Source organism: Gossypium hirsutum, chromosome D05 (genome assembly GCF_007990345.1).
Source record: "Gossypium hirsutum isolate 1008001.06 chromosome D05, Gossypium_hirsutum_v2.1, whole genome shotgun sequence".
NCBI classification, from domain to species: domain Eukaryota; kingdom Viridiplantae; phylum Streptophyta; class Magnoliopsida; order Malvales; family Malvaceae; genus Gossypium; species Gossypium hirsutum.
Genome location: NC_053441.1, coordinates 49,204,686 through 49,218,605, shown reverse-complemented (window position 1 = coordinate 49,218,605; position 13,920 = coordinate 49,204,686). Strand labels below are relative to the sequence as shown.

General features: G+C 33.6%; 1 protein-coding gene across 1 annotated transcript; it reads right to left on the bottom strand.

Moving 5' to 3' along the window:
• Nucleotides 1–5,979: 5,979 nt before the first annotated feature.
• LOC107902348 (asparagine--tRNA ligase, cytoplasmic 2) lies at nucleotides 5,980–7,982 on the bottom strand. Its single transcript, XM_041092724.1, has 5 exons — nucleotides 7,899–7,982; nucleotides 6,966–7,030; nucleotides 6,726–6,855; nucleotides 6,583–6,641; nucleotides 5,980–6,287 (listed from the first exon to the last, which is right to left on the bottom strand). Exons 1-5 carry the CDS (start codon nucleotides 7,980–7,982, stop codon nucleotides 6,104–6,106), a joined length of 522 nt encoding a protein of 173 aa, XP_040948658.1. The 3' UTR covers nucleotides 5,980–6,103.
• Between the last annotated feature and the right edge of the window lie 5,938 nt (nucleotides 7,983–13,920).

The window sequence follows — 13,920 nt, the reverse complement described above, 5'->3', positions numbered from 1 at the left end:
ATGCAAAGATAGGAGGAATTGGTAAAAGAATCTAACCATGGCACATGTGAAAAGAAGGGGTATTTCTTTCAAGGAAGTTGTAACAAGTATCTGCCATTTAGAGACCGCCATAGTTGATGTAGAACCATCAATGGCTAAGTCCTTACGGGATGGTTCATCAAATTTGAAATCCTAAATCATGTTGATAAGAAGGTCGCCTGAAAGGTTGAAGTTCACTGAATACTCTTTTAAGAGGGAAGTTCGCCAAGGACTATCTGTTGGATCTTATGCCCTAAGTGTAGTATTTTCATCTAAGTACACTTGTAATTTTTTGAACATATTGGTTAATAAAACTATTCATGAATTACATTAATACTTTTTGTATTGTCCTCACATGCTTTTTCCACGCAAATCAAAATGGAAGCAAATATTGGTCACTGGTTTTCTATTGTTTAACTAATATTTGGCGGTATTACATGGTCTGGTCATAAAACAAAAAGCTAGCTTGTATAAGTAGACAAACCTAAACATGTCCTTAATCTAATCAAAAATAAGAAAATCGATTGAAAGACTAACATGTCATCTATCAAGTCCAATTGGGGAGATGCTTCGTCTTGGGCAGCAGAGCAGATGACTCCTAGAAGATAGAGACATAGATGTGACTAACTGGACTGACAGTACATCAGAAAGGACTCAAGTAGAATAGATCCTGAGTCCATTTATGGATTTCTTCACTTGTGACATTCATAGGGTGGCATACCTAAATCCTAAGTGGATGGTGGACTATGTATGCGTTACTTATACACTTTGATGTAAGTAAAAGATTAAGTTCAAATAGATAAGGAACTGAAAGCTGGTGCTTTGCTATACGACTTTTGTAGTATATAGCATCATTCACAATAGTGAAATTCATAGCCCAAAACATGGTTAAATGATATCCTCCCATTGGCGTTACATGGTTGATGAAAAGTAAATGTGGCCACGGGTAGTCCATCTTTGTGATGGATGACTTGATCATTATTTAAGAGTGATTGACTTTTCATGCAGGAAGATGTAATGGTTACCATGAGATAAAATAGGATCATATTGAGAGAACGAATATTCTCCCAAAGAGATCATGGGTATCCTATAAGGGTAACACACTAATGACAAGGAAATTAGACAAGCATTGAGTAGTTGCTTTAGTAATGGTATGTCATTGGGGAAAGCTCAGCCACGATACTATAGTGGAATGAATTCATGAGTAATAAGTTTACAGTTAATAGGCAAAAACTCGAAACTTAATTATAAATCACTTGAGCCTTAACAACATATGTCCAATCGGTCCTTCCACTAGCTCGTTGAAACCATAAATGAATTGCGTGTTTGAATAGAAATGAAAAGAATAGATAGGAAAACATAAATAGGAAACATTTAGGAATGATTATGGTTTTCTCCGAAATGGAGAAATGGAATCATTTGAAAATGAATGTAGGTTTCCAAAAATGGAAATGGAAATGAAAATGAAAAGTTCTATTTGCAATCCTACATAAATTACTTAAAAATGATTGAAAGAACGAGTTTATGTTTTTGGACTATTTTGAAGCCAAAAAATAAAAATAAACCATTTGATCATTGCGAACATGTTGAGTTGTGAAATATTAAACATATTTTCTTGAAATTTTAACAGAGCAAGATCGTCAAAATTTTACCAGAGGCAAAATTATCAAAATTTTACTAGGGGTAAAATTATCAAAATTTTGTTTAGGGTAAAATAGAGATGAGAAAATTTTTTTTGTATCTAAATATTAAAGTTTATTTTTAGAAATATAAAACCTACATCGGGTTGGATCACATTACAGAGTACTGGGTCAAAAAGTCCTAGGAGGTACTCCTAATTGGACTCGATCTGAGGGAGGTCCAAAACCCCTTATGGACATGAAAGGGGCGGCAACCCTGGTAGGAATACTAGGGTGTGTCGTCCACCCTAGTCCTATTTTAAGTAGGATGTGTTTTTCTCCATTTGAAATAAACCACTACAACTCAACAAGGGTTCTACTTTGTCTTCCTATAAATAGATGGCACCAATAGAGTTTTTATGAATTTTTTTCTTTTGTTTGCGCATTTTTAGCTTAACCTATAAGCACTAGATCACACCTTTTCTCCCTATTTCACTCTAATTTTTCAAAACCACTATTATATCTCTACCTATCCCTCAATACGTATGACTCGACATCTAAGTTCGTGCAATTCAAAAACCAAAGAACAAGGGTAAATACAATTTGCATTTTGGGTTTGAGTTTTTTATGAAGGTTCATCAAGAAGTGTTTTCTAACTCAAATATGGCTACTAAATATTGATGAATAAGGTTGACTTTTTAGTTTTAGGTTATACCAAAAAATGCCTTAGGTCATCCCTAGGTATCTTAATATTCATGAATTTAATTAATTAAACAATCACAATTCTAACCATTTATTATTCATACTAGCATGCTCGTTTCCCTATATTCTCTCTGTTAATTGGTATATTCAATTACTTAATGTCTATTTACAATGTAATATATAGAACATAGAAGTCTAATAATTCGAAATTTAAAATCATTCACTATCAAGCCAAATTTACAATAAACATAATTATCCAAACACACACTCCAAACTAATCACTTGTTTTTCTACAAACTCACGCACGCTTTTGACAAGAAAAATAAAAATAAAAACATAAATATCCTAAGAACATAAATTCCCCTACACACTTACTTTAGATAACACATTGTCCCGAATGTGCAACCCCTAAGTATATAAGGAATGAAGTTACCAAATTGATCGTGACATTGCCGTTAACTTATTGTGGGTTCCTCATTCCTTATTCATTAAAGCTCGTAATTGTAGTGCTTTCCTTTTTGGGTTCCTACATAGAAAATTCATAACATAATATATATAATGTTAGTCTACTCCTAATCTAAAACCAAAAAATAAAAATAATCCAAATTAATTGTTTTAAAATCTCATAAATTAAAAATGGTCTCTAATCATCAAGATGGAGTGGTTTCCCCCCTCTATAGAGCTTTCCCTTTGCCCAAGACGTGGTCTCAAAAGGAGCCTCTACTCGATTAATGTGCATGTTGGGTTGGCCAGCAGATGACTGGCCCTTTCTACGTGGTTCATTGTGGCTGAAATGCTCCCTCATAGTCTCCGTCATCCTCCTCTTTAGAGTCTCATTGTATATCTTCCTCCTCATCATCATCTTCCACATTGTCATCACTCCCATCTTCTTCTTTGCTTCCTTGCTCCTCAGATCAATGATGGTATTACATTGGTCCATATTTATTTGGTGGCAAATTTGGTATTCGCATACCATTTGCCTTATGAATTCCTATCCAATCAGGCCCATCTCTTGCATCCATCTTATCATCCACTCTACGTCCAATATGTCATTTCCCATAGTTCCTTCCCAAGCTGTTGATGTCTTTTTCCTTTCCAGGGATTTTTGGACATCCATATTTTATTTATTATGTTGCTTCCATTGAAGTTTAATGTATTGAGTGTACATGGTGTCTACTATGAAACTCTTTGTTGGCCTCATGATTTGCTCGTTCATTACTATTGGAACCCCGACCTTTTTGTAGAGAGCTATTACTAAGTGAGGGAAGAAGACCCCAACTTTCTGGCCACTTATGTAATGCTTTATGCTATGGTAGATCCATCTCCCGACATATATCTTTTTTTTTTTTGCAAAATACCATACAACAAAATAGCTCGAAAGGTATTAACGTTAAAGTAGGTGTAATAGCTTGATTAAAAGATGTTGGAGCATCAGCACCTGGTTGGTGCTTCCTTTCACCCCTACCCTCGGTCAAATACTTCACAATGGTATCCATATATATGTCTTTAAGATAGATTAAAGTCAATGTTATTAATGAAATCTAACTCATAATATGGTGCATCATAAAATTCACAGATTTCCCTAGGGGTGACGCGCACCTCTTACCCCTAACCATTATATTTTCCCAAACAGCATCGTATGGTCTCCTAGACTCTTAGTCTCTAAGTGAGGTATAAAACTCTTGTACTATGAGAACAACAACAGGTTTCTTTGGGATTATGCCAAAGCATTCCCACCTATGGTACTGAACCAATGTCAAAATCTCTTTACACAAGAGCATCGATGGTTTCAAACCTCTCTTGGATGAACTATTTTCCTTGAAGCTTTAAGAAAAAAATTTAACATTCGATTTTGGAAAATTGGAGGGATTTGCAACCATCGATGGATCTTGTTCATTAGTTCATCTAGCTTTCCTAAGAGGCATATTTCTAATATGTTCAACTAGAGGAGCTAATGACCAAGCAATATGTTTTATACACGAACAATGCAATGTAACAGTAAAAATCACAAAGGAACCTTTAACCTTGTTAAGTTAAATGTTCTTTGTTCTTTGTGCTTGTTTGTTGCAAAGTCCTCATTGACGTGAAGCTTGTACCTGAAAAAATAAATGCAAAAGAAAAAGAAAGGGAATAGAGATTGCAACAAAAAGAATGAAAGAACAGAGGATGAAAATAGGGTTTTAAAGGTGAAAGGGTTTTAGAGGGTTTGAATGTTTTAGAGTTAAAATAGGGTTATGATTATTGTTAGAGGTGTTTTAATTTAAGTAAAAGATGTATTTTAGGTTAGAAACTGGTAAAAATAGGGGTTTGGCCACTGGGTTGCGCAGTGGATTGGGTCGACCTTGCAATTTTCTATAGTGATGTCGCAACACAAGGGTTCTGTGTAACGACACCCCTGGCAGTCCCCCATTGTTGTGACATTAGGATTCGATGTCGAGAAACACTTTGAAATTTTGGGATTTCAAACCATTGTTATCGATTTTGTGACACAAGGGTGCCTATATCGTGTCATCAACCTGATTTTTGAAAAATTTGGAGTTTGGACTCGATGTTGCGACACGGAGGTGTCGTGTTCCTACACTGGTCCTGTTTTGGCCTTATTTGTTAACTTTCAAGGTGGTCGGTATATACATATCCTAGTTATAAATTACCCTGATACAAATGAGTCATGATGTACTTCCCCTCACACTTTAGAGCATACATAGCCCTTATTGTAAGATAACTGAAGCGCAAACAAGGAAACTTCCTTAGAAAGGTTGAATCCTTATTGTATTAACATCGGAATTTATTTGCTCCAAGTGGATAGAAATTACCTACAATAAAATACTACGATAAGAAATATGAAATATGCAATATGCAATATAATAAAAAGGAAAAGAAATTAATGAATAAAATAAAAGGACCGAAACAAAATTTAAAACAAGATATAGAAGTTCTTTAACACCTTGTTTGGTTCGCCGTAATACCCAATCCATTACGCCCCGATTACGTGCGTATTACATTACGCCCCTATTCCGGCGTTTGGTTCGCTGTAATAGGTATTACGCGCGTAATCGGTTACGCCCCTAATCCCCAAATTCCCGTGTTTTCCAATCCCTTCCCTTTTCGGTGTATTAGCTATTACTTCCGGCCTCCCTCCCCATCTCCCTGTTTTACCCTCCCTCCCTACCCGACCCTCTCCCTAATCATTTTCGCCGTCCTTTCTCTTCATCTGGATTGAATTACATCGAAGGATCTACCACTAATTTCCCTTCTTTGATCCTCTCAATCAAGGTATTCTCCCGTTTCATTCAGTCCTTTGGCTTTTTTTTTTCCTCCGTTTTTTCTTTCTTCTCTGTTTCATTATTTTTTTTGTTAATTTTGCTTATGTGATTATGAACACAGTGAATTTAGTGTTGGGATAGCTTTGATGTTACTGGGTTTTATTTTTATTTTTATCTATGTGTATTTATCTGAACTTCTTGCTTGTTTTTCGGGTTCAGCTGGTAGTCCACAATAGAGAAGGCATTTGTGATATTGAGCAGGTGAAAATGATTTTTTGAACTCCATTTATCTTTCCATTTGATTTAATGGCACTTCATTTTGCACAACAATGGTGAATTGGTGATAGTTCATCCATAGCCAGTTTGTTTAAAGCATCTTTAGCTATAAGATTAAGATGTATTGCATTTAGAATATCTTTTTACACGAGTTTCTCTGTATCTGAAACACAACCAAGTTGAAACTATGATCTCTCTATTTTTATGAACTTTATAGACAGTTTCTTAGTTGTTGGCTTTGCCATGAGTTCGGGGAAAAGGAACTACATCTCTGACATCAGTGAGGCCAGTCATAAGAAGAACCATAAGATCGAACCCTAGTCTAAACCCAGAGTGCTTGACTGTTCCATGCTTGCGAAGATCTTGGTACCATTCGTACTGATCTCTTGACAAGTCAAATTCCTTCATTCTGAAATCAGAAAACCATAGCAAACAAGGAAAATAGGCTTTGGTATCAATAAGGATAGTATTGAGAATAGTTCAGTCCTCAAGAATAGACCCAAATTAAGATGGCTTTAAAGTGATCATTAGAAGAATTGAGATAAACCTAGAGTTTAGATCAGGTTGTTTTGGGTTCAAGTAGTTTTAGGTCGGTTCATTCACATTTGAGATTTGGATTTTTCAGATCGGATCGTTATGGGTTTGAATCATTTCAGACCATTTCTGGTACAAGTCATTTTGAGTTCGAGTTGTTTTGACATTACCTTGCACTTAGCATGTCAAGCCGCTCTTCACTTTGGCTACCCGTAATCACTGTTCCCATCTGCATTACCATTTATCCATCTTTCATAACCAACTCAAAACCACCCACTGTTTCAATATATTTGTTTCAAGTTTTAGGCTTTACCTTGGGTACAACCATATCAAAAGCGGCCACTGTTTTTCCATCATCATTCAAGCGTACATAAAATGGCTTAACTGCTTTTGGATAATCATAAATAATCACAGGTCTCTTATAGTGATCATCAGCCAAGTAGCTGCCATTGAGTAAATGGAAAATAATAAGAACATTTTGTAGGAAAAGTCTCGTATTGTTTTAGGATATTTGCATGTGATAGTTCTTTGTTAGTAGCCAGATTATATGTACCTTAGATGTTCAGCTGTTAAAGGGACTCCCCATCGAAGTTTTGTTTCGAAAGTCTTATCTGTCACCTGGTGTTGAAGAATGAAACACTTTGATCAGACATAAGTTGCTAAACATATGGCAGTCATGTTGGCCGGCTTAATGTGGGTTAATTGCACCAAACGTTCTTAAATGATTGCTTATATTATAAGTTGGTTCTTATTGTTGAAAATGTTCTAATTGAGTTTTTAAACTATCAATATTGTATCAATCATATCTTTCTATCAATCTAGCAGTCAATTTAGGCATTAAAGGCCAATTTGGATCTAATATGGAGCATATTTAGAATATGTGGATTAAATTATAAGTTCATGTACTTATTACATGAATGGATTTTATGTGTTAATAAAGAAGATAGTGCCAAGAGGTTTATTTATTAGTTGATTATGTAGTAGTTACACAAATTTTTTCAATTTGATTCACGTGTTTTAAATATGCCAATATGCTTCATGTTAGATTTGAGTTGAGCTGATATTTAACATTCACGCTAATGGTTCGACTGATGAAAGGGCCTAAATTATAGATACTAACCATGGCAGATCTTGGGATTAAATTTTGGGGCTTAGGAGTTTAATGAGAAAATTTTAAAAACTCTCATTAATCTAAAAGAGTTTAATTAAATTTTTTTAAAATTTCAATAGAAAAATATTTTTCCAAAATTTTGGGGGGCCAAGGCCCCCTGCCACCATTTAGCTCCACCTCTTTCTTGTTCCTTATTGCTTTGATTTGGTCGAAATATCCCTTTTCTTTTATGTGTTGGAATTGGTTGATCTACTTTGGAGATATCATGTCATTATGGTAGAAAGAATTGTCTATAAAAATTATATATTGTTTTGTTTATGGTAATAAAAATCAATTTTTCATTCCTTGCTCCAATTCGAACAACTTTTCAGCAACTTTAGCTCCAATATCCAGTGCATTAAAAGTTTTACAGGAACTGAGTAATGAACTCCAGATTCCAGCATCTGGTTCATCAGGCATTTCATTTACATGTCGACCTCACCCTATGTTTATGCATTTTTATTTGTTTTAGGGTAGCATAGATAGTCAATCTTGGTTTCAGTTGAATATTTTAACTTCAAAAAACAGATTTAATGTTGGAATTATTAAATGATTAAATTCAACAAACAAGTATCCTCTTTATTGATTTTTGCTGTCTCTCAACACTTAATCGATTTCCCTTTTATCATTACAGGTTCTTTCTTCCAACACTTCTTCATCGCAGTCGTCCCCGATTTGCTCATTACAGGTTAGTTTTCCATTGGTATTTATGGTTTTGTTTGTATGTTTGTATTGCTCATTACAGCCTTTGTATTGCTCATTACTTGTTTCTCGATGGCACAGTATTTGATATTTAGCTTTGTAAACTTGTAGTCATTAAGGAGGAGTAAAATAACATTTGAATGTTAATGGATTGCATGTTGTTTGCTCCATAATTTTATTCGAACCCATATGAGTAGTGATCCCATTGAAGCGGAGGTGGGAGAAGGATTACCTACAATTAATGTGGTGGATGACGATGAACCGAATATCACAAATATTCATCCATCGGATGCTTGGGCTACTTGGAGGATGGAACTAGCCAACCAAATGTTCGATGAATGGCAAGCATCTAGAAATTAGTTTGTGAAACTTTTGTGAAACTTTTGTATTTATTTTTGTATTGTACTAAAATACAGAAATTATAATATAATTTCTTCTAATTCAGCTTGTGTTATAATTTTAAATTTTTTGTGCTATGGAACTTTTGATACTTGCAAATATTCAACTTAATTACTAGATTTTATAAAGTGTTGACCTTTTGAATCATGATATTAAAATAGTAATTAATATAATTTATTTTTTTTTTGTTCTTAAGATCATTATGTCAGGTGTTCCAGAATCAAATGCTCAAGCTTCTCGAGGAAGCAAAAGAAAATGGGTTCCCGAGGAAGATGCAGCATTAGTTTCCAGCATGGTGGACCTGCACAATGTTGGAACATTTAATGCTGATACCGGGTTCAAAGCCGGTTATTTGAACGAGTTGGAAAGAAAGCTACAAATGGCTTTACCAAATGCAATGTTGAAGGCGAAACCTAATATTGAATCAAGGATTAGGTTACTTAAAAGGGAGTGGTCAATCGTCTACGACATGCTTAATGGCCAAAACAATAGCGGTTTTGGTTGGGACGAGCATAGGCAGCTCGTTGTTGCTGAAGATGCGGTTTGGGAGTCCTATTTAAAGGTAAGATTATTTCAAGTCTTTATTATATTATTTTTACCAAACTTACGACTAATATGATTTCCTCATTTTTTTAGAGTCACAAAGAAGCCGCCCAATTCAGATTTCGTACTTTCCCTTACTATGACCAGCTTACTACCATATACGCAAGAGATCGAGCAACTGGGAGAGATGCTCAAACAGCTGCTGATGTTCTTGAAGAAATACACGCTGATGATGAACGTACTACAGATCTGAATGAAGAGAGAAACACATTCTATGACTGCGAAGCTGACGTCTCTTTAGATGACATGGATGTTTCTGGTACGGATCCACGAGGAGATCGAGACCAAGGGGGTTCCTCATCTTCAAACAAGAGAAAGAAGAAATCTGATGCTCGTGATAATATGTTTTCTTCATTTAATGAGGCTGCCACTTTGTTCGGGGAGAAAATCCAGGCCGTTGGCGATCAAATCAGTAGGAGTTTTGCCTCCGAGGTGGTAGTTCAGCAGAAGTCAGAACAACATATGGAAGAGAGAGCTTCAAATTTATATTCAGCCTTATGGTCAATTGAAGGTTTAACCGACGATCAACGATATGATGCATTGAGTAAAATTCCCGACCATCCAACTCAAATGATCGTTTTCTTTAGTTTACCTTCAGTTGCCCGATTGGAATGGGTTAGGAGATTTCTTTCTTACCATTAAATATCAATGTTCAAACTTTTTGATGTTGTAAAACTATATAACATATGGATTTTAATGTACAATTTCATTTTCATCTAACCTTTTCTTAATATAAGTTAATTATGTTTATGCATAATATAATTCTCAAGTTATATATTGATTTTAGTAAATTCATATAAGAACATTTTATTATTAAGAATTTTATGAAATTATATATCACTATATAATTATATTAATATTAATTATTTTAAATTGTATAAATTCATATAAGAAAATTTTTATTATCAAGAATTTTATGAAATTATATATTATTATTAAATTATATGTAATAATTATTATTTTAAATTATACAAATTCATAAACTATAATCATATTAGTTATAATAATTTTAAATTTTATTAAATCATATATTTAATTAAATCATATTAGTTATAATCATATATTATGATTTGAGTAAATTCATATAAGAATATTAATTATTAAGAATTTATTAAATAATATATTTTAATTATATTATATTTAATAATAATTATGTTATTTTATATTTTACAGTATCATATTTAATAATATGGTTTGAGTAAATTCATATAAGAATATTAATTATTAAGAATTTTATTAAATTATATATTTTAATTAAAATATATTTATAATAATTATGTTTAAATATGATTAAATTATTTATTATTGATATTAATCTTATTAAAATTTAAATAAAATAATTTACCAAAACAAATTTCTGCTAATTATTAAGAATTTTATTAAATTATATATTTTAATTAAAATATATTAAATAATAATTATGTTTAAATATGATTAAATTATTTATTTTTGATAATAAATAATCTTATTAAAATTTAAATAACAATAACAATAATCATTTACCAAAACAAATTTATGCTAAGGGTATTCTGGTCATTTTACTTTTCTCCATTATGCTATTACACCTCTATTACATTCAACCAAACACAGTTTTACTATTACGCCTCTATTCCATTACATTCAACCAAACAGTTGATTTGCTATTACACCTCTATTCCATTACACCTCTAATCCAACCCAATACACCGCTAATCCAATACAGCGAACCAAACGTAACCTAAAAATTAGGACGATCTGTGCCGCCACCATAAAAGAACTTCTAGCTAGTTCTTGACACTTTGATTCAACATTTGTACCTCTGTCTATGTGTATGAACCAGCCTCTACGGTCGATTCTAATGATTTTGGCTTATTTTTGATCGATGTGGCATGCACTTTTTGAGTCATTTGGTACCAACTCTAAGCTAATCCTAAATTTTTTTTCGATGTATTATTGCCTCAAGCTTCCTTCCCTTCATGTCGCGTGAAGTTTTGGCCATTCAAAGTTTGTTGCCTTTGTCGAATGAGAATGAATTGAGCTCATTGACCTCTCCAATTGGCACCTTCTCTGCTATGGCCAAAAAGTGTAATGGCTTTTCTACACTTTCATTCAATATCAGTTTAAACTCCGTATCAAGCGTTAGTTTCTTTTTCACTTTGACCTCTATGGTTACATCTGTTGTTATGTCAATTAGATCAAAGATCACTTGAACTATATTCAACTTATCCCCATGATCTTTGGTTCCAAGCTCACTTTGAATTTCACCTTGAATCTCATAATGATTGACATTAGTACAGGGGTCCTCATGATCAAAGTTGTGAACGCCAGGCACGTCCTCTTTCTTTGTAAGTAGCACTTCAGATATTTCTTAAAGCTTTTTCATCATTTGTGTCATCAAGTTTGAAAGTCGTAAACTCAAACTTGAATAAAAAACTATTTATGAAGTGTTTAGAGTTGTCTATTTATAAACTTAGGGTTGGTCGTCATCTATTAACGTAATTCGGCTGATGTTTTTGCATTCAAGTTTGTTGTGTAGACCAAAACACCCTTACTTCATTAATTCATCTTGTCATGTCGATGTCGCCACACCCTTTGGCCTATGTCAGGACACTGATAGAAGTTTACAAGCTGATGCTTGATTACAGGGCTATGTCACGACACCCTCTATCTATGTCACAGCATTGAAAGTAGTTTTCTCCTTTTAAGTACTTTGTTCATTATGTTGTGACATTAACGCTCAGTGTTGGAACATCGTGACCAGTCTTGTGTTCCTATGCCTTCGAATGATGTCCTGTACACACTGAATACATTAGCCTACCTTTAGGCCTACTTTGGCACCTAAGGTCATATAAATGGCTCAAATTACATTTTTTATGTGAGCTCCTTAGGTACAAAAAATAGTTCAATCTACTACAATAAATTACGGAAAATCAATGAGAAAATTATTTAATTGGAAAACTAATGATTGTTTGGGAAAATAGAAAAAAAATTAAGTATTGGGTTGGACTAAATTATAAATTGTTGGGTTAAAATTCTAGGAAGCACATAGAATCAGACCTAATACAATGAGAGGCGTAAATCCCCATAATAATACATATGAGGGGAAGCACACCGTAATAGCCCCTCTCCCTCTTCTAGTTGGACTAGGAAGTATTTTTTATATTTAAAATAAACATCTACATTCCAACAAGGGTTCTACCTTCTCTCCCTATAAATAGATGTCACCGGTAGATTAATGTACATAACTTGGAGAGACTGTTACTCTACCAAAAAATAGAGAGAATTTATTTTCAGCTATTAAATATATTTTTCCAGAATAACAATTCTACCAGTTTTTATTAAAGAAGATATAATTTTTGTTTTCACCCCAAAGATAAAAAAAACTTTTCTAGTTTTGTCTTTTTATTCAATTGGTTCGAACCCACACTCGAAACAATTCGTGGTACGAGAATAACGAAGAAGATCGATTGGTTGAAAGTCGAAAAACTTCAAGGATTCACTTATCTAAAAACAGAGGTATGGTTTTGGTTTAAGGTTTATTAATATGAATATCACAAACTGGATCAGTTTTCAAAATTTTAATTTTTCGTTGTGCAAGAAAACCATTTTCAAACTGGATTTTTTCAAGCACATAACATTCTCATCCTTCAACTACTTATTTTCCTTAAATAGTGGAGAATTTATTTCACAAAATTGCCTACATTTTCCTAACATCTTCTTGTAAGTTTCTAGGAATTCCTCATAAAAACCCAAATCTTAGTCTCCATCTGAGTCTTCATCATCTCCTTTAACAACACTGGTAGTAAAAGCAATATAATTAAAATGATGATCATCTTTTGAGTGTTAGCACACTCCAGGTCATACAACTGACATTTATTCTTTTTATGAGTGTTAGCACACTCAGATTGGATATGATCATACCCTTGACATTCATAGCACTGGACACCCTTCTTCTTGTCTTTTTTAGGTTCCTCCTTGATGAAAATTCCCTTCAATCTGTTTCTAAGGGCAATAGCACTAGCTTTAAACCTTTTGAATCTCATTGCCTGCTTCTTGAAAACCTTATTAAATTTTTAGGTTAGTACGACAATTTTCTCCTGCAGATTTTGAACCACAACATTTTGGGAAGTTGACATTTCCTCAACCACTTGAAGAGCAATGTTCCTATCACTTTTTACCCTGTTGTGTTTAGCTTCATCAAAGTTCATCTCAAAGGTTTTTAAAGAGCTAATGGGTTCATCAATAGCTGACTTTTCAAGATCCTTGGCCTCTTCAATGGTTTTCACTTTGATGGAGAATCTCTTAGGAAGATATCTCAACATTTTGCTAACCACCTTGGTATAGGACAATTCCTCTCCCTGTACAAATGCTTATATCATACAACTTTGTATAGAACTTTCTTATAGTCTCTAATTTTTACATTCTCAGGCTTTCAAATTTGAAGGTTAGCATCTACATCTTTGACTGTTTAACAGTGGAGGTACATTCATAGGTCGTCTCCAAAAAATCCCAAGTTGATTTGGCAATAGTACATTCAACAATCCTTTTGAATTTCTATAAGTCTAGTCTACAGAAGATGCCATATAAAGCTTTGGAGTTGGCATATGTAAGCTATTATTCTTTAGTAATCTATTGTACTTCTTGCTTAGCCATTCTCCCATTCTCAATGTCCATC

Excerpts from the sequence above, each read along its gene's own strand:
- LOC107902348 (XM_041092724.1), bottom strand. The coding sequence starts at position 7,982 with ATGCCTGATGAACCAGATGCTGGAATCTGGAGTTCATTACTCAGTTCC. Across the intron at positions 7,031-7,898 it reads CACTGGATATTGGAGCTAAA|GTGACAGATAAGACTTTCGA; the intron begins GTTGCTGAAAAG and ends CTTCAACACCAG. Across the intron at positions 6,642-6,725 it reads TTGATATGGTTGTACCCAAG|ATGGGAACAGTGATTACGGG; the intron begins GTAAAGCCTAAA and ends ATGGTAATGCAG.